This window comes from Mesoplodon bidens (genome assembly GCF_964165515.1).
Source record: "Mesoplodon bidens genome assembly, chromosome: 3".
In the NCBI taxonomy this organism is placed as follows: domain Eukaryota; kingdom Metazoa; phylum Chordata; class Mammalia; order Artiodactyla; family Ziphiidae; genus Mesoplodon; species Mesoplodon bidens.
Window position 1 is genome coordinate 3,645,439 of NC_138178.1, and position 24,438 is coordinate 3,669,876.

Sequence of the window (24,438 nt, forward strand, 5' to 3'; positions counted from 1 at the left end):
TCATAACGCTACTGTGAGAATCCAAAACACTGCTTAGCCACCAATGGCTGAACATCCCCATGGACAGCTGCGACTCCGAAGCCAGACAGAGAGCACAGACCGGAGGGCGCGCGTGAGACCACGCCTGCTCACCTCCTCCGCCTCGCACGGCCGGCGGGCCGTTCTGCACAGATGCACCTCCCCCACGAACTGCACTAGGATGAGCCGGAGAAGCTGCTGGATGTTGCCCAGGACGAATAGGTTTAGCTGGGATGAAAAACAAACACTGACTTCAGAACAAATAACACACGACCCCAATGACTTGTTAAAGTCTCTTTTCTTATTTACAACAAATTCCCAAATGTCTTGTTTTTCTTTGCCTTCTTGTTTCTCAGCGAATCCCTCTATCTCTCTTTTTCTTTTCAGTTACATCCTTTGCTCCAGGACCTATACAATCCTTAGCCTCTTAAGAACCTTATTCCTGCATCAATGCCTAGCAATTAAAGCATGAAATACTGTGCATGACATTTTCTTGCAAGTCTCTTCTTGTTTTCATAACATCGCTCTACACAGTTGCTCCTACACCTGACCAGTCTTGCTTGTCTAGTTCTGATTTATCTCCTTGTCCTGTTAATTAAGGTGGCTATTCCTCAATGCTCTGCATTCCCAACAATGCCACTCTTTGGTAAATTAGAAAATACAGACAAAAACCACCGTGACATCACATAACAAATCAATCAGATTACATTCTCAAGTAAATAAAAACATTCAAACCAAAGCAAGGTTTAAAGGTTTTATTGTGTCCTACTAACCAATTTGTGCAGAATGCCCTCTTCTGGCCATATTCTTTGACCTGACTGCTTCCTTTATACGATCTACTTCCTGCTGATAGCGTTTGCGATCGCGAGATGCATTTTCTTTGGCCTCTTTCAGCGCCGACTCTAAAGCTTTCACTCTCTCAGCTGTAGCTCTGAGTCGCTTTTCCAGCTTAGGAAGCTCACAGCGAAGATCTGCGTTATCACGTACCAGCTAAAGGTATATAGGAAAAATAAGGATTCTGACTTTAACGATGATTTGAAAAAACAGAAACATTTCATAATTGCTCTTGAAAGAAAAACTACATTTTATATTAAGGTTTTCTCACTTAGCTAATTTAAATAATTTAGACAGCAACAAAGAATACATATACCCAGAAATATCATCCTCACATATGTTTCTCCCCAAAATATAATTTCATTCAATACTGGGGGATTGGGGAGACTGTTCTTTCTCCCTATGACAATATGCTACAACACAGTGTTACGTCTCTTCATTAAGATACTAATCTGGTGGAAACAAATATCTTTTAGATACAGCAAGACCCACAAGTACACATAAACTTGGCAAGTCCCTTAATAAGCATTGAAAGCAAGAAAGGCTAAAATTCCCTTAACCTCACTCTAGTGCAAACATCAGGTTTCTAGTAACAAAGACATACAACAATAAAGTATGCCAAGAAACTTAAAAAGTAACTGAATCACATATCAAGCCTTAATAAAAAATAAGTAAAAAACCCCACAGTAAGCATTATTTTTAAAAAAATACGAACTGCCTCATTATTGTAGTATTTCAGACTCCGGGGCATTAAATGTATAAAGACTGGGGCTTCCCTGGTGGCGCAGTGGTTGAGAATCTGCCTGCTAATGCAGGGGACACGGGTTCGAGCCCTGGTCTGGGAGGATCCCACATGCCACGGAGCAACTAAGCCCGTGAGCCACAACTACTGAGCCTGCGCGTCTGGAGCCTGTGCTCCGCAACAAGAGAAGCCGCGATAGTGAGAGGCCCGCGCACCACGATGAGGAGTGGCCCCCGCTTGCCACAACTAGAGAAAGCCCTCGCACAGAAACTAAGACCCAACACAGCCAAAAATAAATAAATAAATAAATTAACAAAGTGGCTTAAAGGTACACAGAGTATAGACATATATTTAAAAAAAAATTGTATAAAGACCAAAAAAAGGGGGGGGGGGCGTATTTTAACTCAAAGACTTGTCTACCAGAGATTTAAAAATGACCATGAATAAATTAAGAAAACTAACAGACCTGAAACCCTACAAAGAAAACAACACATGTTTTCACTGACCTCTTGCTAAAGGCTGTTAGGAATATTAACTCCCATAAAAACTGCTAGTTGTTTGTTTATACAATTGCGTGATAAAATAATGGAATGGCTCAGGGTATGAAAATCCTTAGGACTCTGAAGACTCAAATACGTGCCACTCCTCAGATTTTATTGCAGCGAACACAAAATATTCTCCTTGTTACCTGTTTGTGGACTTTGGTGAGCTGTTCAAGATTATTCTCGAGAAAGGAGATTTTTTGCTTCTGAGCAGCACTGCCTCCGGTGTCGTCCGAATCAACCTCGGCGCTCTAGAGAAGACAGGCAGGTGCTATGAGACCAAATAAGGGCAACGCTTACCTCCCCACTCTTATGACAGTGTGAGGCTACTCCACTCAGAATGCAATTAGACACAGTAAGCACAGTAACACCGACCCAGTATTATTTTAATACCTTTTTAACCCTGGTGGCCAGGTCCTGAACAAAAAGCTTCCGCAGGTTGTGTAAAGTCTGAAGTTCCTTCGCCTTGAATTAAGAAAGCAGTATTGTTAGAAGTAGGTCTTCAAACTGAGTATAACCAGGGGAAGAACCCATTAAATATTCCCCAATCCTATTTATATCCAGGTTTTTCTTACCACCGTCTCTTCCAAACCCTTCAGGTCTTGTCTTGCTTGTTCTCGTCTATCTTGCATAACCCTAAACAGTGGAAGAATATACATTTTCAACTTTGAGTCCATAAATTCTATATTTAGCAGAAATATTGAATCAAATATTTTTATCTGACAGGATCAATGCTTACATTCAAATAAGTAAAAGATCATCATAGTTTTAAAAAACAGCTTACCAATGTCGTGTCTTTCAAAGAAATTTCTATATGCCTTGTAATTTTCTAAATCTATGGTTTATTAGGGAAAAACTGTCCTAATATAGCAATGGAAGCGATGAAAGAAAACGTGGTAGAATTCAAGGAACAAGGAGTGGTTCTTTTTATATTTTAAGAATATGCATTATCATATAGCATACCGATCTTTATCCAAAATAATTCTGATTAACTGAAAACTACAGAGATTATAGCAGACAAAAACATTTTATGCATTTTAAGTTAACGTTACTCTAAACAAAATTATGGCTGAGATTCAGTAGAATTGTTAAAAAATCAACTCTGAGCTGGTCCTGTTGGTGTGCCCATCCTAACTAACTGTTCCTTTATAAATTGTCTCTGATAAATTCAAGGTATGTGAAAGTTATAATCGTGAGTTTTCTACCTGCTCAGATTATAGAAACTGTGTGTTGACTATACTTTTAGTCAGTAAATCAAAACAAAATAAATGGCAAAAACCTCTGTTCAAAAGGCAAGGCTAAACAATAATGGTCTTTTATTTATGCAAGATCAAATCTGACAAAAATTCAGTTTTTGTGGCAGATCCTGAAATCTTCTAAATTACCAAATGTCATGTTTTAGGTGATTACCAGTGAAATATTAAGACCTGGCTTTCACTAAAGTACAAGAAAGTATTGCAAGTTTTTAGGTATAAATCAAACCAACTCAGAGGGTTTAATAAGAAAAGCACCCTTCAGCCTTCACGAAGTGAAAACTTCACCCACTGGGTATTTCTGAGTGTAATGCCAGTAACTCTCTCGTTTAGCTTTTATTTTTATACTCGGATTAAGGGTCTACTCACGTAAGTTCACGTAGCTTTCTGCTCTTGTCCTGCTCTGTAGCTTTCAGCTTCTCGTGCTCCGCTCTCAGGCGCCCTTGCTCTAATGCCATCTTCTGGTTCTGGCTGACAAAGTAAAAACCTCGCAGCATCAACATCCCCATCTTCTGGATGTTGCCATTAAAGCTTTCCAACTTTTCAATTCCATAGTCTCACCATTCAAACACAGCAGGCCTCCTCTGTTAGGATGTGCCCCCCAGCAGCAGAGAGGACTGGGCTACGTTCAGCTACACAGTACTTTTTATACTTTGGTTTGAAACCATAACTTGATTCTGTATCTTTCGTCTCCCTGAATTCTTGTCCCTAAATCCATTAATAAGCCCCATGTCCCAAACTTTGCCATCGTTTTTTGTTACTCTCCTCTGGTTCCTACTCAAATCATGATTTGGTTACAGATCTCAAATTTCTATAAATGCTGTGCTATACGCATATGGTTCTGGAAGTAGGAAAATGTGTCCCAGAAAAATGGAGATGACAACTCCTATTAAAACACGTATTTCTAAAACCCACAATTTCCAATAAAGTTTTTCTTAGTTAAGAGTATTTTTTAAAAGTTAAGGAAATGATTCAGAGGAGACAGTGGTATCTATTTGTAATAGTGGCTGAAGCTGGGAATTCTTTACTTTTTACTGAATATTTACATCAAAAGACCTAAGAACATTTTTCAAAAATTTCCTATGGAACTTAGAAGTTCCACTCATAAATGAAAAGATTCTTTATTTTCAAGTCAAAAATTGTTTCAAAGAAAAATGCAGGTTTCTAATAAGGATATACTGTCCACCAGTACTTTCTGCTATCTCAGAGGAAAGCATACTTACTCTTGAAGATCAGTGATAAGTTTTTCTTTTGCCTCGACTTCATCTCTCAAACTACTAATTTGTTTTTGATGCGTTTCTCTGTGGCTTTGGATTTGCTGTTCAACAGCTTGCTAAAATCATTGGGGGGAAAGATATTAAGTCAGATTACTCAAGATTAACAAGGATGAATTAAAACTGTGAGAATCCAATGCTACATCAAACTTGCCTTAACTTCATTTGCAGTCTGAACTTTATTCAAGTGCTCCTTTTCCATTTCATGCACTTTCTCTGTTTGGGTAGGGAGAGAAAACAGAAGAGAGGAAATGAGCCTTAGAATTCTTGATATAAACCAAGGGGCAAATGGATTTTATGAGGCTATGTTCCTTAACAGTACTTGACTTTAAATTATCCAAATGCCAAAAGGTAAATCTTGCTCTCTATGCTCAAGACATACTGACTTATAACCTTATATTCTTTGTGTTGATATTATGGTTTCCTTTACTTTCTTTGCCGAATCCTGGAACAGATGGGTTAGCACATGGTAGGGAAATGAAACAGCTTTTCCCTATGTCAGGACACACACACACACACACACACACACACACACACACACACACACACACCCCACTTTATAACTTTGTGGGAAATTCTTAGACTGGCCACTTGAATATTCAAACACGATTTCAAAAATATGTTTCAAAGCCACATTAAAATGTGTTACTATTCCAAGTTACCTGTATTCCTACTAATCTCTTAGTGTGAATGTTGACTACAATTATACTAAAGTAGGTAGTAACTTACAATAGAGATACAACTCATAAATAACTGGAAGTGAGTACCTTGTGCTCGAAGCTGGACTAGCTCTTCACTGAGGGAATCCACAGACTCCTCCAGCTGTCTTTTCTTTTGCTCCACATTTTGAAGGTATTCAGTCAATGATCTGATTTTGGCTTCATGCTTTTGGGAAAAATATACTGCTATGAAGTGGAATAAAACCTCTGACACATACTTTGTTGTCCAAAATATTTGAAAGTAAGCAAGTTTTATCGACATTATCTAAACATATAATACATTTACAGAATAAGATATTTAAACCTAAAATGTTCAGGGGCAAGATTTACAATGATGAAGAATTTAATCAATGAAATGGTCATGTGTACAAGTTTTTTAACACTTACTAAATAAGGCACTAAAGGCTGACATATGAGATAACATTCTTACTGTTATCTCCAACTAACATTATTACCCTCATCCCTCCTGCTACAATTCCTATCTTGGTGAATGGTCTCACCCATTTAGTTGCCAAAGCCAGAAAACCAGCCCTGCATTTTTATTCACCCTAGAATTCTTCTAGATTCTTCAATAGTCACAGCTTTCTAGTAAATTCCTATACGTAACATACACGTTACCAAATATAACCCACTTAAATCATTCATGTTATTTTACTGCAGCTAGAGTAAGAAAAACTAATTGAATTAACCTTTTAATGTTGTTACTCAAAATAACCTACGGAAGGTCATTTTTTATTAAAACGTTTACAATAAATAAACTTTACATACGGCTGTTCAAGAAATGAGGAAACTTGGTTCTGTAACACATACTTGAGAGACACGAAGCTGGCATGCTGCTAACTCCTTTTCATTTTCTTCCATTTTTTTGTTGCTCTCAGTTTGTGTGCTTTCTAGCTGTTTGCAGCGCTTCACCATGGTTTTCACTTCTGACTTCATTTTGCTAATGTAGAGCCTTGCAACAGTGAACTCTTCATCTATCATGCCAGTTCCCTCAGGCTGCTGTGAGAAAAAGGGAAACAGAAATGAAAGACAGAAATGTCTAGTTTGTGTTTACCCAATTAGACTCTAAAATCTTAAACAAAATTAAATATTTTTAATACTACTCAACATTTGTAGGAAGTCTGGAAGATCTTCTTTTATTAAATATTGTTTTTAATAAAGAGTGAGTAAAGCAGAGCTTAATTTTTGCCTTCCTTACTTTCTAAAACTTAATGTTAATACAGGCCTACAAGGAAGATGGATGTAAGGGTAAAAACAAACAAACAACACTAATGAACACTGCCTCTTTCAATTTTTGGATTTCCTCCTCAAAGGCCCTCTACAGTAAATTCACTGTTAATCATGTATACGTCCCGTTCAAAACTTAACAAATATTGATGTTTAGGTGGCAGGGAAATGATGACTTTTAAGTTCTCCAAGGAGGAACTGTGGTCAGTGTACATTCCTTAGTAACTTTCATTACAAAATTCCAGTACAATATTCAGTGTCAAAAATAAGGAGCTCAGGGGAATTCCCTGGTTGTCCAGTGGTTAAGACTCAGCACTTTCACTGCTGGGGCATGGGTTCAAGCCCTGTTCAGGGAACTAAGATCCTGCAAGCTGCACAGCACCGGCAATAAAATAAGAGCTTGACCTTCCTGCTAAAATCTGGAACAAGACAAGACACTCTCACCAATTCTATTCAACACAGTATTGGAAGTTCCAGCCAGAGCAATCAGACAAGAAAAAGAAGTAAAAGGTATCCAGACTGGAAGGCAAGAGGTAAAACTGTCATTATATGTAGATGACATGATATATACTATATATAGAAAACCCTAAAGACTCCACACAAAAACTACTAGAATTGATAAAAGGAATTCAGCAAGGTAGTTGGATACAAGATAAACATATAGAAATTGGTTGCATTTCTTTACACTAACAATAAAACATCACAAAGGGAATGTAAAAAAACCAGTATCTTTTAAAATTGCACCAAAAAATTAAAATACTTAGGAATAAACCTGACCAAGCAGGTAAAAGACTTAACTGCCAAAGCAATCCAGAGGAAAAAGAAAAAGGCAGGAGGCATAACCTTCCCAGACTTCAGATAATACAAAAGCTACAGTAATCAAAACAGCATGATACTGGCACAGAAACAGACATATGGAGCAATGGAAAAGAACAGAGAGCCCAGAAATAAACCCACACAACTATGGTCAATCACACAGCTTTGACACATGAGGCAAGAATATACAATGGGAAAAAGACAGTCTCTTCAGCAAGTGGTGCTGGGAAAGTTAGATAGCCACATGTAAATCAGTGAAGTCAGAATACTCCCTCACATCATACATGAAAATAAACTCAAAATGGCTTAAAGACTTAAACATAAGACATGACACTATAAACTCCTAGAAGAGAACATAGGCAAAACATTTGCTGACGTAAAACGTACCAATGTTTTCTTAGGTCAATCTCCCAAGGCAATAGAAATAAAAGCAAAAATAAACAAATGAGACCTAATCAAACTTAAAAGCTTTTGCACAGCAAAGGAAACCATAAACAAAATGAAAAGACAACCTATGGACTGGGAGAAAATACTTCCAAGTGATGTGACTGACAAGGGCTTAATTTCCCAGATATACAAACAGCTCACATAACTCAATATCAAAAAAAACAAACAACCCAATCAAAAAATGGGCAGAAGACCTAAACAGACATTTCTCCAAAGAAGACATACAGATGGCCAAAAGACACATGAAAAGATGCTCAACACCATGAATTATCAGAGAAATGCAAATCCAAACTACAATGAGGTACCACCTCACACCGGTCAGAATGGCCATCGTTAAAACCTCTACAAATAACAGATGCTGGAGAGGGTGTGGAGAAAAGGAACCCTCCTACACTGCTGGTGGGAATGTAAGCGGCTGCAACCACTATGGAAAACAGTATGGCAGTTTCTCAAAAAATTAAAAACAGAGTTGCCATATGATCCAGCAATCCCACTCTTGGGCATCCCCTTGTGGTTGCCAAGGCGCAGGAGGGGAGAGAGGAGTGGGAGTTTGGGATTAGCAGATGCAAACTATTACATGTAGAATGGAAAAACAAGATCCTACTGTATAGCACAGGGATGTATATTCAATATCCTGTCATAAACCATAATGGAAAAGAATATGAAGAAGAATGTGTGCGTGTGTGTATATGTGAATCACTTTGGTGTACAGCAGAAATTAACACAACATTGTAAATCAACTATACTTCAAATTAAAAAAAGAGAGGAAAAAAATAAGGAGCTTGAGAAGGAAGAAATAAACCTGTCTTTGTCTGCAGATGACACGGCTGTTTAAATGTAACATAATATGTGTAAGATCCAGATGACAAAAGAAATCAAAGAAGGACTACATAAATGGGAGACGGTCCGTATTCATGGATAGAAGACTCAATATTGAGATGTCAGTCTTTCCCAACTTGATCTATAGATATAATATAATCTTAATCAAACCCCCTCCAAGTTATTTTGTAGATATTGACAAAGTGATTCTAAAGTTTAAATGGTAAGACCTTGAATAGCCAACATAATATTAAAGAACAACAGAGCTGGAGGACTGATGCCACCCAACTTCAAGACTTACTATAAAGCTAGTAATCAAGATGATGTGGTATTGAAAAACGAACAGAAAAATAGGTCATTAGAAATGAACGGAAAGCCTAGGAATAGACATACACAAATACAGTCAATTAATCTCTGACAAAGGGAATTCAATTCAATAAATTGTGCTGGAAAAACTAGTCATCCACATGTAAATACAGAAAAATTTAATTTCAGAAAAATTAACTCCAAATGGATCATAAACCTAAATGTAAATACAAAACTAAAAAACTTCTGGAAGATAACACAGGAGATAATCTAGGTGACCATGGGCTTGGAGATGAGTGTTTTGTTTGTTTGTTTGTTTGTTTGTTTGCGGTACGTGGGCCTCTCACTGCCGTGGCCTCTCCCGTTGCGGAGCACAGGCTCCGGACACGCAGGCCCAGGGGCCACGGCTCACGGGCCCAGCCGCTCCGCGGCATGTGGGATCCTCCCGGACCGGGGCACGAACCCATGTCCCCTGCATCGGCAGGTGGACTCCCAACCACTGCGCCACCCGGGAGGCCCGCAGATGAGTTTTTAGATATAACACCAAAACCACAATCCATGAAGGAAAAAAATGGTAAGTTGGACTTTGTTAAAATTAAAAACTTCTGCTCTACAAAAGACACTTAAAAGAATGAAAAGATAAGCCAGACTGGGAGAAATATTTGCAAAACACATACCTGATGAAGGACTATTATCCAAAACATACAAGGAGAACTCTTAAAACTGAAGGTAAGAAAACCAACAACCAAATGCAAATTAAAACAACAATGAGGACTTCACTGGTGGCACAGTGGTTAAGAATCCACCTGCCAGGGCAAGGGACACGGGTTCGAGCCCTGGTCGGTGTAGATCCCACATGCCGCGGAGGAACTAAGCCCATGCACCACAACTACTGAGCCTATGCTCTAGAGCCTGCGAGCCACAACTACTGAGCCTGAGTGCCACAACTACTAAAGCCCACGTGCTTAGAGCCCGTGCTCTGCAGCAAGAGAAGCCACCCAATGAGAAGCCCAGGAACCACAAGGAAGAGTAGCCCCCACTCGGCGCAACTAGCGAAAAGTCCGCGCGCAGCAACAAAGACACAAGGCAGCCAAAAATAAAAATAAATCAATTAAAAAAAACCCCACAACAATGAGATAATATCACACATCTGTTCGAATGGCTCAAACTAAAAAAACTGATGACCTCAAATACTGGTGAGAATGTGAATAAACAGAACTTTTATTCACTGCTGGATGGAACAAAAAATGCTATATAAGTTTGGGAGACAGTTTGGGAGTTTCTTACAAAGCTAACATAGTCTTAACATGTGATCTAGTGAACCATAATGTAAAAAACACAAAACAAGTAGAGCTCAAGCAGCACTTACTGATGTTTATTAACAGGAAAAGAACTATATGCAAAACACAAAAATATCGAGAAGCCTTTTTTTTTTTTTTTTTTTTTAAAGAACCTATTTGCAAGGCTGACCTTTTTTCAAAATACTGTAACGGTTCAGTGAAAAAAGCAGTTTAGGTGTCAGGGTATCTGTACTATTATCACTCTGCCACTAGACATAAGCCAGTCTTACTCTTTATTTTCTCTATCTTTACCACTTTTTCACTTAAATTAAGATTATCTGAACATGAAATGGAAGGATTTTTCTAAAAACAAGTCACAAATCTACAAAGCAAATTTTGAACAACACCTTTCTAGTGTTCACTAATATGAAGGAAATCTACTTTTTCATCCCAGAAGATTCCCACAGAGCTCGATCAATCTCACATTGCTTCACCATAAACAGGACAGGGCAGGATGTTCAGACTGATGGGGAAGAAAGAGCAAGCCATGTCATCCAGCATTTAATAACAACACTTTGCTCTGTTTCGATGAGGTGAGCCAGCATTAAAAAATGACATGATTACGAGAACGAAGGCCTGCCTCCATCAACAAACAGTAGCTCTGAATAACATCTAACAGAAGGAACATGTGCTCCACAGTGAAAACTTTTATTTCATTTCCAACTCTTGTTAAACCGGGCTGCTTAGTTGGTTCTCACTATAAACCCAAGTTTAAGTTTGTTCTCTTTGTTACTATAACTAGACTTTAATCAAAAAAGGAAGTCTAAACAAATACCTACTACAACATACAAATCTTTCATGTTATGTGTATGTTTTTGCAGTTAAGAGTCTTTGGTTTTTTGGTCTAAGTTTTAAAATCTACCAGGTCACAAATTTTTTTTTTACCACAAGCTAGTGCTAATATAACCAGTATTAGCATCCTGAAAAAGATTATTAGAAAAGAAAAAATAAGTGTGGCAAAATTTTGATTACTGATTAACTCTAAGGTTCATTATTCTCTCTACTGTTATATGTTTGAATTTTTTCAAAATAAAGAGAGAGAGAGCATTAATTAGCAGTGCTTACCTTTCATCTTTTTAAACATTTAAAGCAATCAAATTCATTCAGTTTACTCCTTGAGCTAATTTTCACTGTTGTTTCAATTACATACTTCCTGTGTGGTAATTTATTAACATAATTTCTAAGCGCAAAATCTTTACACAGAGGAAAAACCAAACATGGGGTCCAAATAAATGTTACTTACTGAGCATGTCTCCCCAAGCACCCCTTATTCTCCTCCTTGTTCCTAGGCTATTTGAAATGAAGTTAATACCATCTACTACAAACAGCTGTTGTGAGGAGGAGATAATGGGTATGAAAAGAACTCTGTGAAAAATGAAAGTATGAATTGTGTAAAGATTATCATGCTTAATATTTGGTAGTTACAGTTACCTTTACGTCGTTGTTTCCTACAGCAATCCCTATTTCTGCCAGGTCTTTTAGTAAAGATGCCATCATCTCCGCTGCTCGCTTTTTCTGGTGATTGGTCATTTCCTTAAGTTTCTGAAGCTCAGCATCTATACTTGCTAAACTTGCCTAACAGAACCAAAACAAAAGGTACTGTTAAATCTATTAAATGAAAGATCAATTCAAATATTGACAGGTATTTCAAGTTTTCACCTAGTACTCACAAAACCATTATTTTCTGCTTTCATTTTCTTGAATTCTCTACTGAGTTCTGCGAAAGCTCCCAGCTCAAACTTAAAAAATATTTTAGGCCTAAGAGACCATGTAAAGTAGCTATATTGTAATTCCATTAAGGGCAAACAGTTTGTGTTATTTCACTCATTTTTGAGATTGGGTAATGTTTTCTACTTAGAAATGAAAACTTCCGAATTAACTATATTTGATTTTCATTTATGACCATAGTATGGCATGTTTGTGGAAACTGAGTCTGAGAAAATAAATGTTAGAATGCAATTGACAGTTTTCTAGATGGCTGGTATGTTTTCTTCATCTGCTTTTTATATACTACTTAGTTTCTGAAAAGAATCCACCTGATAATTACTACTACTTTTGTACTATGATACAAGCAATTATCCAGGAGAGAGTGATAAAGTAGCATTACTATCTGAGTTTAATTACTATAATTATAAATTGAAAATACTAGCTGGCTTACCAGCAACAAAGTCACCACAATTTTGAAAACCCAACCGAATCTGGTTGCTTTAAAACTATTCATTATATCACAGATCAGATACTGCATTTTAAATGCAGGTTACTGACTTTTAGTCAATATCTTTTAGTAAAGATACCATCATTTCAGCTGCTCATTTCCTTAAGTATCTCAACAGCAGTATATTGTGTGTTCACTCAGTTTGACCTACAGTGTAATACCAGGTCTAAATTACCAGACATTTTCTCTAGCAGCTGAACAGCAATATTGTAGGCATATAAAAAGATGCAGAACGCTCTATGGGTTTCTAACTCCTTACCAATACAGTGCTGATATATAAACTGGGACACAAACAGAACTGTCTTAAAGACTGAAATCAGTGACCAAGGACCCACTTTCAGTTTACCGAGTTGTAAGAAACTCTACTGTTCTTCCAAACAGAAATTAGGTTTGCTAATAATGCAACTCAGTTAAGAGTTATAAAGGTGTCTTGATCTCCATGGTATTAAATTGTAACTTCAAGCTAACTGTAAGCTGGGAGGTTAAAAAGGGAAAAGAAACTTCTCCAGGGGCAGGAAGCCTTTTAAAAATGCCATTTCATAGTGCTGACTGCTTTCCTTTAGACACTTGACACGGACAGGGAGATAAATAGTGAGCAGTGATCCTGGGTGCAACTCTAAATGTGATTCCTAAACAAGAAGTTAGCATTAACAACAAGAAAACTTTTAAGAAAAAGAGCTCATCCATGGTGATACTCAAAATACTGCAGCAGCAATCACAGCTATATACTATTTCTGGCGTCACTGTTGGGGGGCAGCAATTCCCGCCTTACAGCTATGAAAACAAAACCCTCATCCCCTGGGGATCACAAGGAAGATCCAACTACACTGTCCTAGGAAGGCACTGGTCCGAGTGCTGAAAACGTAACAGTGAACAAAACATAAGTTACATGAAGTTATATTCTGCTGTTTTATTTTTATGTGCACATTTTTAATTCTAGTTTGAACAATTAGCTAATAACTTTACTGAGCAACTAGAAGCCAACTTTTACTTTTTTAACAGAATAGTATTTGGAATAGTCAATATGTTTTAAAATAGCATTTAATTACGTATTAATAGATGTTTAGAAACTAAAAAGATAACCCTCCTCCCTCCACCTTTAAGGCTTCATATATGGGAGGAAATAAAGTTGACACTTGAGTTCCTTAAGAACTGACGTTATCAATTTTGAGCTTATATAGAAATAAGTTACTTAGGTAATTTTTCAATTAAGAATACTGTAGTATAGTATTAGGAAAGAAAACTATATCCTACCGATTTCTGATTCAGCTCATCACTAAGTAATTCATATTCCTTAGTTTTGTCTTCAACTTCCTGAGACTTCTGATCATAGTTGACAGCAAGTTCCTCTAAGGCTTGTAAAACTTCCTTTACTTCTTCTTTAGAGGCATCATTTTCTGCCTGAAGACGATTCAGCTCAGCCTGCATATTATCTTGATCCCTTCTGGTAGATGCCAGAAGCTATACAAAGGAATAAAAATATCTGTTTTACCCAAAGTACACAGGTTTTTAAAATGTATACAAGTTAAAAATAACCTATTTCCGTTATCATTTGCAAATCACAAAGGGAATGAAATGTGGATGTTATTATGCATGGTGACATTTATTCATTCAACCGATTTCCTGAATGCCTACTATGTGCAGGCTCTGTGCTAGACACTGTGGGAGATGGAAAAGAAATCAAAGATTTCTTTGAGGAATCTAGTGGAAGAAAGACAGGTACACAAATAAATGCAATACAAGAAGAAATGTAAGCGCCATAAAGGAGATAGGACATGACAAAGTGCTTGGTCGTATAGGAAAAGGGGGGGGATATTTCTGGACAGGTATTCACGGAGAAGGTGGCTATGACAGGAAGATTTTTGTCGTGTACAAACTAACGTAACAGAAAGAAAAGGCATACAAGGCTCACAACAGTGGGCACAGAAAAAGAAAGAAATCAGTAATGTTTTAAAAGTTTAGATTTTCTTTGGGCAACAGAGGGTGGCACCTGAGCCATGCCTCAGGAAAACATGTTATCAGTAAATAAAATTTGAACTGGAAGAAGCCAAGAGACTAGTTAGGAGAATACTGTGATCACCCAGGGTTGGTGGCTTTTAAGTAGGGGCATCTGGAAATGTATAGGAGTATTTTTAACGGGGCAGAATGCCAATGGCACTTCGAAGTGGGAGCCAGGGATGCCAACTGTCCTACTATAATGTGCAGGACAGAACCATATAAATGAAGAATTATGGAAATATTATTAGTGCTCCTTTGAGAAACAATGCTAGAGGTCAAATAAGAATAAAGATGATCAGACCAGGATTAATTTGACTGATGCTGGGTATCTCTCACTGAAGCTGTATAGTCTTTGCTCCCATCCCCAGAACAAACCTTAAACAAAGGACCATTTTTCAATTATCCCCCCATTCCGCCAAGTGAGATAAAATGAGGGTCCAAAGTGAAAAACTAGAGAAGGAACTTGAAAGAAATAAGATGAAAGTGAAGATGACAGAAATGAACAACAGGTTAGATGAGGGTAGAAATGGTGAAGGGGTAAAAAATGATCTTATTCATTGACATTCTCATTTCCACGATAAAAGTCATACCCTAAACTACCAATTACTAAAAACAAAGCCAATACAATTCAGAAATCAGTATTTTCTTTAATAATCCCTTTAGACATATATCTGTGTTTAACTGTTTTTTATACTCCTTCCCTCATCATTTCCATGAGGAAATATACTTCATAAAGGGAGGGAGAATCTAAGGTTACTCCAGCTCAGTGTAGTAAGTCTTTCCCAAGGATCAGTAAGAAATGGTTTGGGGGGCTTCTCAGGTGGCGCAGTGGTTTAGAATCCGCCTGCCAATGCAGGGGACACGGGTTCGAGCCCTGGTCCGGGAAGATCCCACATGGCACAGAGCAACTAAGCTCGTGCACCGCAACTACTGAGCCTGCGCTCTAGAGCCAGCAGGTCACAACTCCTGAGCCTGTGCGCTACAAGTACTGAAGCCTGTGTGCCTAGAGCCCGTGCTCTGCAACAAGAAGCCCACGTACCACAACGAAGACCCAACGCAGCCAAAAATAAATAAATAAAATAAATATAACTTTTTTTTAAAAAGGAAAAGAAATGTTTTGGGGAAAATAAGACAAAACAGCACTGTACAAGGAAAGAAGAAGACAGAGTTAAAAAGAAAAAAGTCATCCTCCCCCCTCCAGTTAGAACTCAAACTGAAAAAAACCCCAAAAACCCCAACCCCAAAAAACCTTAAGAGGAAGTCAGCCGATCTTTGCTTCAGTCTGTATGATGTACCGGTCTCATAGGATACCCACAGTGAAGCACAAACATACTCAAAAATTTTTTAAAATGTACTCGAGTATATTCCGAGCTCTATAGGTGCCTTCATCTTTTATATTTCAGTGACAATGACAGACTATAAAGCTTTTCTGGAAGCAATATGACAGGTATTCAGTTTACCTCTTCCTGATCCAACATTTGGGTCTTCAGTTTCTCTACCAATTGGCTCTGTTGATTAATTTCTTCATCCTAGAATTTTTAGTAACAGGTTAACAAAGTAGCTCACAACCTGGTTCTAACTGATTCCTGACACATATTGTGATTACTACCCACCCCCCAATATTTCAAAGTCATTTTCTCCAAATTCAACATAGGTTATTCCAATCTCTTATCTTAGGACGGTGTTGAAACAGATGCAATTTCAATTATCAATCATAGTAACATACTTATCACACAATAAGAAAAAAGGCTTATGTTTATGAAAGCTATTCATTAAATACTTTAAATGCTAAAAAGTAATAAACATGTTTAAAGCTTTGTATTGAAAATAAAGCCATGTAGCCACTTCAAACCTATCTACACTCTCTGTTTAAAATACAATAAAAACATCACCTAATAACAAAAAACAAAGCCAGAACAATTTTCTTCTGGTCTCTTTACTGTTGTTTTTCCCACCCTCTCTACTTGGTTCAAAATTGTGCTATTTTTCACACTACTGATATAATCAGAGCAAAAGATATTATTTCCACTCAATTCTTTTCCCTCTGTCTAATCTCTTGCATCACTTTTATTATTAGAGCCCTCAGATCCCTGATTCTAAGAACATTAAGGCTCTCCAAGGACCCACGCCAAATTTCCTTTTGAAAGTTCTTTTAGCTTAAAGGGAAAAAAACATATGCCTCATATACAGTTCCTACATACAAACAGAGATTGTGATTTTAAATTTTTTGTTAATACAATGATCTTGAAAAAGTTAGAAATCTAGGAAGATGTATATGTCACAAGGACCCATAATACTGAAATTAGAACATAAAAATACCTATGTCAAAAATGTTCTAGGGCCTCCCTGGTGGCGCAGTGGTTGAGAGTCCGCCTGCCGATGCAGGGGATACGGGTTCGTGCCCCGGTCTGGGAGGATCCCATATGCCGCGGAGCGGCTGGGCCTGTGAGCCGTGGCCGCTGGGCCTGCGCGTCCGGAGCCTGTGCTCCGCAACGGGAGAGGCCACAACAGTGAGAGGCCCGCGTACCGCAAAAAGAAAAAAAAAAAAAAAAAAAAATGTTCTAAAACAGAATTGAACATGAACAATACCTACCTTGTCATCAAGTTGTTTATACAACTTAGCAATTTCTTCTTCACACTTTCTTCTTTCAGAATCAGTAAAGTTCCCAGTAACTCCAATTGTGGCTGCTGGTTTATCATTGGTAATAGTAATATCCTTATCCACTGCAAAAGCTTCCAAGTTGGCTTTCTCTTTGTCAAACTGTTCATCAACAGGCACTGTCTCTCCTAAAATAAGACAACAGAATGGTTAATAAAACCCATCTGTCTAAAACTAATTTCAATTTTACTCAATTTCAGCAGCTCCTACCAACTTTATCTACGTGCAGGCTCAGTGGCCATGGCTCACGGGCCCAGCCGCTCCGCAGCATGTGGGATCTTCCCGGACCGGGGCACGAACCCGTGTCCCCTGCATCGGCAGGCGGACTCGCAACCACTGTGCCACCAGGGAAGCCCTGGAATGACCTTTGACTCTCCCCCATCTTCTAAAGCCAGTCACCAACTCTTATCATTGTAATTGATTTCACCCTAAGCTAAGCATCTCGCCATCCTGAGACTTCTACAGCTAGCTAGTTGGCCTTTATGCCTCTATTTATTATTTCAGGTAAAATCAGAATTTAATGTAAAAGATTTTATTCATTTTTATCTGATGATCCCTAATGCCTTTTAAATTTATAAAACAGGTCTAAATCTGTATTCAGCAAACTCAAAACGACAAATTCGTAAGTTATTACCATTACGCCATCGGTTGAGTTCATTTTCAAGCCACTGAATGGTGTTCCGCAGGGTCTTATTTTTTTCTTTTTCTCTTTCATACTTCTTTTTCCACTGTTCTGCAGTTAACTCTACATTGACACAAACTGTATTCTTAATTGTTTTGGCCCTAAGAGAAGTAGTTGGGGAAAGGGGAGGGGGGAAGAATGTGACAATTACTTTCAACTGGTATCTATATTTCTGTAATATATGCATGTGTGGCTGGTAATTTAACTTAACTATTCTTGTCCAGTTATCTTTGACTAAATCCTAAGAGCTATAATTAGTATGGTGCTTATTCACAATCCATTAAATTTGGGTCAGTCCCAACATCTGTAAATAGCTTAAAAAACAACAACAACAACAAAACCTGATGAGTATAAAAAAACAGGAGCCCATCGTTTCTCCAATTCATTTATAAGGCTGAATTAAGAAAAGCAATTATCACTGATGGTCAGAGACAGAGTCATCATTATTGACCTTCCCAGGCTAGCCATCTCATATATGGTTATCTCACTATGTGAACAGGTCACATATGTCAACAGGCTTAATGTAGGATTATGTGTCAGGTTTTGCTTTATTATCTGATTCAAATGTTTGTTTTCTTTAATGCTGAATTGAAGCTTCTCACATAAATTTGACTCAAGTTAACATTTGACTGTAATGTACTAAAACTTAAGTAGTAAAATTAGTACTTAATAGTACTAATTTTAGTACTAAAATTTAAGTACTAAAACTTAATTCAAACCCAAGCAGCCTACAAGATGGACCTTGGTTATATTATCTGCCTCTCAATTAAAAAACTGTGTCTAGCACACTAACAATACACAATGATTTGAATATCTACGTGAAACTTTCCTAGATTTAATAAACAAAAGGCCTATCTACATTTAGACTACATTTTCTTTTTTTTTGATATCCCATTCAATTTTATTTAATTCAACAAGCATTTTCTACAGAGGGTATGTAAATGTAATACTTGGTTTTCAGGTGATTCTAGTCCAGGAGACAAAACTATAAACCAGTAAGTTAAAATATGGGTGATAATATCAATCACATAAAGACTTCTGTTGCACTTATAACAAGATAAGAAGCAATTGGGATTAACATATACACACTGCTATACATAAAATAAAAAACCAACAAGGACCTACTTTATAGCACAGGGAACTATACTCAATATTATGTAATAACCTATAAGGGATAAGAATCTGAAAAAGATATGTATATAACAATCACTGTGCTGTATACCTGAAACTTACATGATATTATAAATCAACTATACTTCAATAAAACAATTTTTTAAAAAGATAAGCAGCGGGCCTCCCTGGTGGCGCAGTGGTTGAGAGTCCGCCTGCCGATGCAGGGGATACAGGTTCGTGCCCCGGTCTGGGAGGATCCCATATGCCGCGGAGCGGCTGGGCCCGTGAGCCATGGCCGCTGGGCCTGCGCATCCGGAGCCTGTGCTCCGCAACGGGAGAGGCCACAACAGTGAGAGGCCCGCATACCGCAAAAAGAAAAAAAAAAAAAAAAAAAAAAAAAAAAAAAAAAAAAAAAAAAGATAAGCAGCAATGGCAGCAGAGAAGGAGGCGTATAGACCACATTTTCTTAACAACAAACCTCTGACCAAACAGGAGTGTAGATTTTGTTTCAGATTCATTGTATGATGATGGAGAGCAGCAAATTACAATAGTGGTTCTACAGTTCCCACCTAATGAGTCTTGAAGGATTCTTGTCATTTTACTATCTCGATATGGAACATATGTCTACGTACAAAAACAAACAAACAAACAAAAAACAAAGAGGACCAATGGGTTTCTATGTAATAAAATTTGTTGTAGAAATATGCTACTTTACAATAACTACAAAGTGATTTCAGTTGTTTTAAATGCTAGTTATTAAGATGGAAACTAGGATATACATACTAATACTATAAAATAAATCCCTAAAAGACAACTTATTCATACGTACTGATTCAGTGAATCCCTCTCTCACTCACACATCCATGCACATGTATGTGTCTATCTGTAATTCTCCGCTAACTAACGACAGGGAAATAGAAGACAAGTATACTCACACTACCCTCAGCCAAAGCAGAAATGACATTTCCAAGAGCAGAAAGGGACTTGTTGATGTTCTTAGCTTCATCCAGCACAGCACCTTCAGCTCCAGTTTTACTAACCTATACGTAAGATTTCAAAAAATTACGAGTTTAGGTGATTTTCTTTGATTTTCTAAAAAGCTCAGAGGTCATCAGTAACTAGTAAAAAAGAAAAGGGAAAGGTTCATGATTTTATTTGCCAAGTATTTACTGTAAGTTATCATTATTTATCGAGTATGACTCTTCTGAGACCTAGGTCAAGTAACTAGCTGCATGACAAAATGGGATTAAGAAGATACCAAATTTTATTTTTAGGTGTGCTCCTGAAAATTAACCAATTTACATGTACATTTGTAGTTTACTAATTTGTTATCCCCCCCTTTCTTGGCTGCATTGGATGTTCGCTGCTGCGCATGGGCTTTCTCTAGTTGCGGCGAGCAGGGGCTACTCTTGATTGCGGTGCACAGGCTTCTCATTGCGGTGGCTTCTCTTGTTGTGGAGCACGGGCTCTAGGTGCACGGGCTTCAGTAGTTGTGGCTCACAGGCTCCAGAGTGCAGGCTCAGTAGTTGTGGTGCATGGGCTTAGCTGCTCCATGGCCTGTGGTATCTTCCCAGACCGGGGCTCGAACCCATATTCCCTGCATTGGCAGGAGGATTCTTAACCACTGTGCCACCAGGGAGGCCTGTTAACCCCCTTTAAAGAGAAACTTTAAAAAATTTACGGAAGCATAATGTTGATGCTATAACTGTTAAAGAGAGAGACCAAATTTCTATTATATAAGCAAACTTGCTTCTATTAAAAAAATATAAAATATATATATTAAAGATAATAGAATAATATGTTAGCAATGATGGCTGAAAAAACAGCCTCTCAGTATTCACAAAATTAGAGACGGGCTTTGAAGTATGTGTATAAGACTTTGCGTAGAAGGGAGCAGGTATGTCATTCTAATCAGAAGAAACAACAGGTTAGCAGAACAGCAAAAAAGTCTCACATATAGGTCAATATTAAAACATTTGCACTTATTTTGATTTTGACATAAACTAGAATCAGATTGTATATGACTGTAATAAATAATCGTTGGAAAGAAAGAAGTACAACAAAATCCGAAAGGACTAATGGATAGTTACTAGTTTTCAGAGAGAGCTCACTGCCAATGTGAATAAAATAGAGACCAAAAATTAGGAAGAGGATACCTAGTAAAATCTTAATGACATACACTCAACACATTCTCAATAAAAGCATACACCTTAAGTCAAGGATAACACTTATTGGTTGAACTGGACTCTGGCTCAAGTGACAGTAAATTTGTAATGACAAAGCACTGGCATAAATGCTTGTAACTCTCAAAAATGCTACCAAATTCAATTTGATACATATTTTCAATATATAACAATAAATAATGCACAAGCCCAAATCTGAGTTAAAGTTCATAAAAATGATTAGATATCTATCAGAATATAAACATTTTACCTTTTCGCTACCAGCTAAATCAACCAGATAAAGTTTTCCACTCAGCTTTTGTTCCGTTTGCGTGTTCTCTTGTTTTACATTAATAAGAAATATACTGTGACTCCTAGAGCTATGTTCATTCATATCTGCAAAGAAACCACACAAACAACTATCAACAAACACGGCTTTCCCTTACTAATAATTTCTAAAGCATTATTTCACCTAAGAAAAATCTTACAATTAATCAACTTGATAAAGATATTTTAAGGCAGTTTGTACATTAACTAGTGTTAATACATAGGCTACTTACTTGTAACCGCTACGTGTCTGTTGGATTTTCCTTCATCTATGGTGTCCATAACTTCATCTGGACTACATACAAAACGCTCTGTACACCCCTGTAAAACAAATTTTTAAAGTATGTCACTATCCTAAAAAAATGTTATTGTAGGGCTTTACTAAATATTCTATATTATACGTACCTTTACATAGGGAACTCGGTTTTTATCTTCATGAACTGAAAGATTGGTCTTTGAAACTGAAAAAGAAAAATAAATAACACTAACAACATTTCCCTAAACTCTAACACTGGCTATGAAACAGTCAATCAACTGTTTCTCTCCCCAAGCAGGCTACTAATAATACATAAACTTCAAAAATATGTAAATATCACTATAAAAGCAAGAGCCTATAGAAACAGTAGGAGATTTATATAGAAACCAATGCAGCAATATAGAATTTTAGGTCCAGGCCAACGTCTGCCACCCACATTTTGGAGTGGTTCAATGGTTTGCCAAGGACAGTGTCTCTGCCCGACAGCTGACAGAAGATGAGCGCTCAAGACTCAGGCTCCCAGACTCTGTGTCCAATGTGCTAATTACTACTTACAAAGCACCCACAATATATGCTTTCAATAAGTCCAAAGGCATTCAATTAAAACTTTTTCCTATAATTTAAGTCAATTTCATATAGGTCACTAAGAAATGGTCTCACAGTTACTACTAAAAAGAAGCAGTATGTGGTATATTGAAAAACAATCGAAGAGCAAGAATTTAACTTACCATCTAACAGGTCCCTTATCTTATCCAAATAAATTTCAAAATATGAAACCTAAAGGGCAGAGGGAATAAAGGAAAAGAAAAATCAGCCACTTAAAATTACAAAGTAATTTATTCACCTATTCATTAAATATTTACTAGGGTCCGAGTTCCAGGTACCATCTAGACTACAGGGACAACTCAGCCACAGCTCTTATTCTAATGAGAAGCCCTAAATCCACTAAACCCCTTATGTAACTAAAGTACATTTTCCACTATGTATCTTCTCCTAAAATTAGACTAATTAGGTGTAATTAGGCAGAACTTTTGAGTTGTGTAGCCAAACTCCCTTATCTTACAGAGAAGGCAGCTAAGGCAAGAGAGGCTCAGCTTACTTGTTTACCACGGCAGATGAAGGATGTGAGTTTACTAATTCTAATAATCTTTCAGCTACACCTGTCTGTAAGATAATTTTTAAAATATTTAAAAATACTTTTTTAAAAGAAAAAGTACTGAACAGAATTATTCTAGGAATAAAATAAAATACAACCTTTCCCCAATGATTTTACCTTAATATGAAATTCCAAATTTTCATCCATGGAGTAAATATAATTAAAAATATCTTGCACTATTCTTGGAATAATTCCCATGCCTTCTGGATCATGAAGTTTACCCTAAACAGAAAACAAAACCAGTTCTTAAACAAACTGTGACACACAAATTAAAAATCACAACTTTTTTTTTTTTTTTTTTTTTTTTTTTTTTTCCGGTACGCGGGCCTCTCACTGTTGTGGCCTCTCCCGTTGCGGAGCACAGGCTCCGGACGTGCAGGCTCAGCGGCCATGGCTCACGGGCCCAGCCGCTCCGCGGCATGTGGGATCTTCCCGGACCGGGGCACGAACCCGTGTCCCCTGCATCGGCAGGTGGGCTCTCAACCACTGCGCCAGGGAAGCCCTAAAAATCAAAACTTTTAATCTATAATTTACAGTCAACAGAGGATAAGAATTCTAATTGTTGCCATTTTTTGGTGAAAAAAAATGTGGCTGTACAAAATACCTAAAAAAAAACCTAATTCAACTGTTACATATTTTCGTAAGTTACACATAAATAATATATGCCAACCATATGGGTTACCAACTGATCTTAGCGTTTTTTTTAATTGTTAGATCAGATTATGCACATTTGTAAACGAACACATTCTAGGAAAACGTTTGTTAGTTGCTCGGCATATAAATCTGCATTGTTGCATCTACTTCACGTCAAATTCATCCAAATGCTAGGAATGTGCTTGTTCTCTGACGTTATGGAAATGAGTAACATGAGTGACACTAAAATAAGCAGTCATTTACTTTATATGGAATGCTCAGATAAATGATAAAAGCAGATACTCTGCAGCAGTGGCAGAAAATTACAGGCTGTGTTCTAGAAGCAAAGCTTGAGCAGGTTCACATTTATTATTAACGGCAGCTCTGATAATTTTGAAGACCTTCTTATCAGAGAAGAGGGGCAAGTATTTGGCTGGGGGTGGGGAAATGGGATGGACACACGGACACGACCAAGGAGAGGAGGAAACAGTTAAGTGCTCTGAATAACACAAATATTAAAAAGTTCAAACTTTCCCGTTAGAAGGTGACAGAGAACTCTTACTTAATTCTAAAACATTCATAATTTTGTGGTTCTGTGGATAAAACAAAGCTAGATATAATTTCAAATATACGGTCTCACCATTCAAACTCAGGAACTGATTAGATTGCAACATCGATGTTACTCATGTATAACGTGTATGAGACAAAGCAATAGAGTAGATAAAGCTGCTTAAGCGTATGGTAAAACGATGTCACAAATAACGAATGAGTGCACTGTGCGCAGCAAACTACACCTAAGTACAGACTGTGAGATGTTACCTCCATTGTGTGTGTCTTCCCGGAGGAGGTTTGTCCATATGCAAATATGGTTCCGTTGTACCCCTCAAGCACATCTATGAA

At 37.5% G+C, this 24,438-nt stretch overlaps 1 protein-coding gene across 1 annotated transcript in view; it reads right to left on the bottom strand.

Moving 5' to 3' along the window:
• Nucleotides 1-24,438, bottom strand: part of KIF5B (kinesin family member 5B) — a 45,946-nt gene that overhangs the window by 5,957 nt on the left and 15,551 nt on the right. The window contains exons 3-25 of the mRNA XM_081227716.1: nucleotides 24,358-24,431; nucleotides 23,023-23,127; nucleotides 22,478-22,526; nucleotides 21,899-21,954; nucleotides 21,727-21,814; nucleotides 21,438-21,562; nucleotides 19,940-20,044; nucleotides 19,483-19,628; nucleotides 17,844-17,992; nucleotides 17,144-17,337; nucleotides 16,011-16,079; nucleotides 13,807-14,013; nucleotides 11,769-11,912; nucleotides 6,193-6,381; nucleotides 5,431-5,548; nucleotides 4,818-4,879; nucleotides 4,613-4,722; nucleotides 3,759-3,860; nucleotides 2,712-2,772; nucleotides 2,530-2,601; nucleotides 2,283-2,387; nucleotides 792-1,008; nucleotides 133-246 (exon numbers count right to left, since the gene is read on the bottom strand). Of these exons, the coding sequence (XP_081083842.1) occupies nucleotides 133-246; nucleotides 792-1,008; nucleotides 2,283-2,387; nucleotides 2,530-2,601; nucleotides 2,712-2,772; nucleotides 3,759-3,860; nucleotides 4,613-4,722; nucleotides 4,818-4,879; nucleotides 5,431-5,548; nucleotides 6,193-6,381; nucleotides 11,769-11,912; nucleotides 13,807-14,013; nucleotides 16,011-16,079; nucleotides 17,144-17,337; nucleotides 17,844-17,992; nucleotides 19,483-19,628; nucleotides 19,940-20,044; nucleotides 21,438-21,562; nucleotides 21,727-21,814; nucleotides 21,899-21,954; nucleotides 22,478-22,526; nucleotides 23,023-23,127; nucleotides 24,358-24,431 (2,661 nt within the window). The remainder of the gene's footprint in view (nucleotides 1-132; nucleotides 247-791; nucleotides 1,009-2,282; nucleotides 2,388-2,529; nucleotides 2,602-2,711; nucleotides 2,773-3,758; nucleotides 3,861-4,612; nucleotides 4,723-4,817; nucleotides 4,880-5,430; nucleotides 5,549-6,192; nucleotides 6,382-11,768; nucleotides 11,913-13,806; nucleotides 14,014-16,010; nucleotides 16,080-17,143; nucleotides 17,338-17,843; nucleotides 17,993-19,482; nucleotides 19,629-19,939; nucleotides 20,045-21,437; nucleotides 21,563-21,726; nucleotides 21,815-21,898; nucleotides 21,955-22,477; nucleotides 22,527-23,022; nucleotides 23,128-24,357; nucleotides 24,432-24,438) is intronic.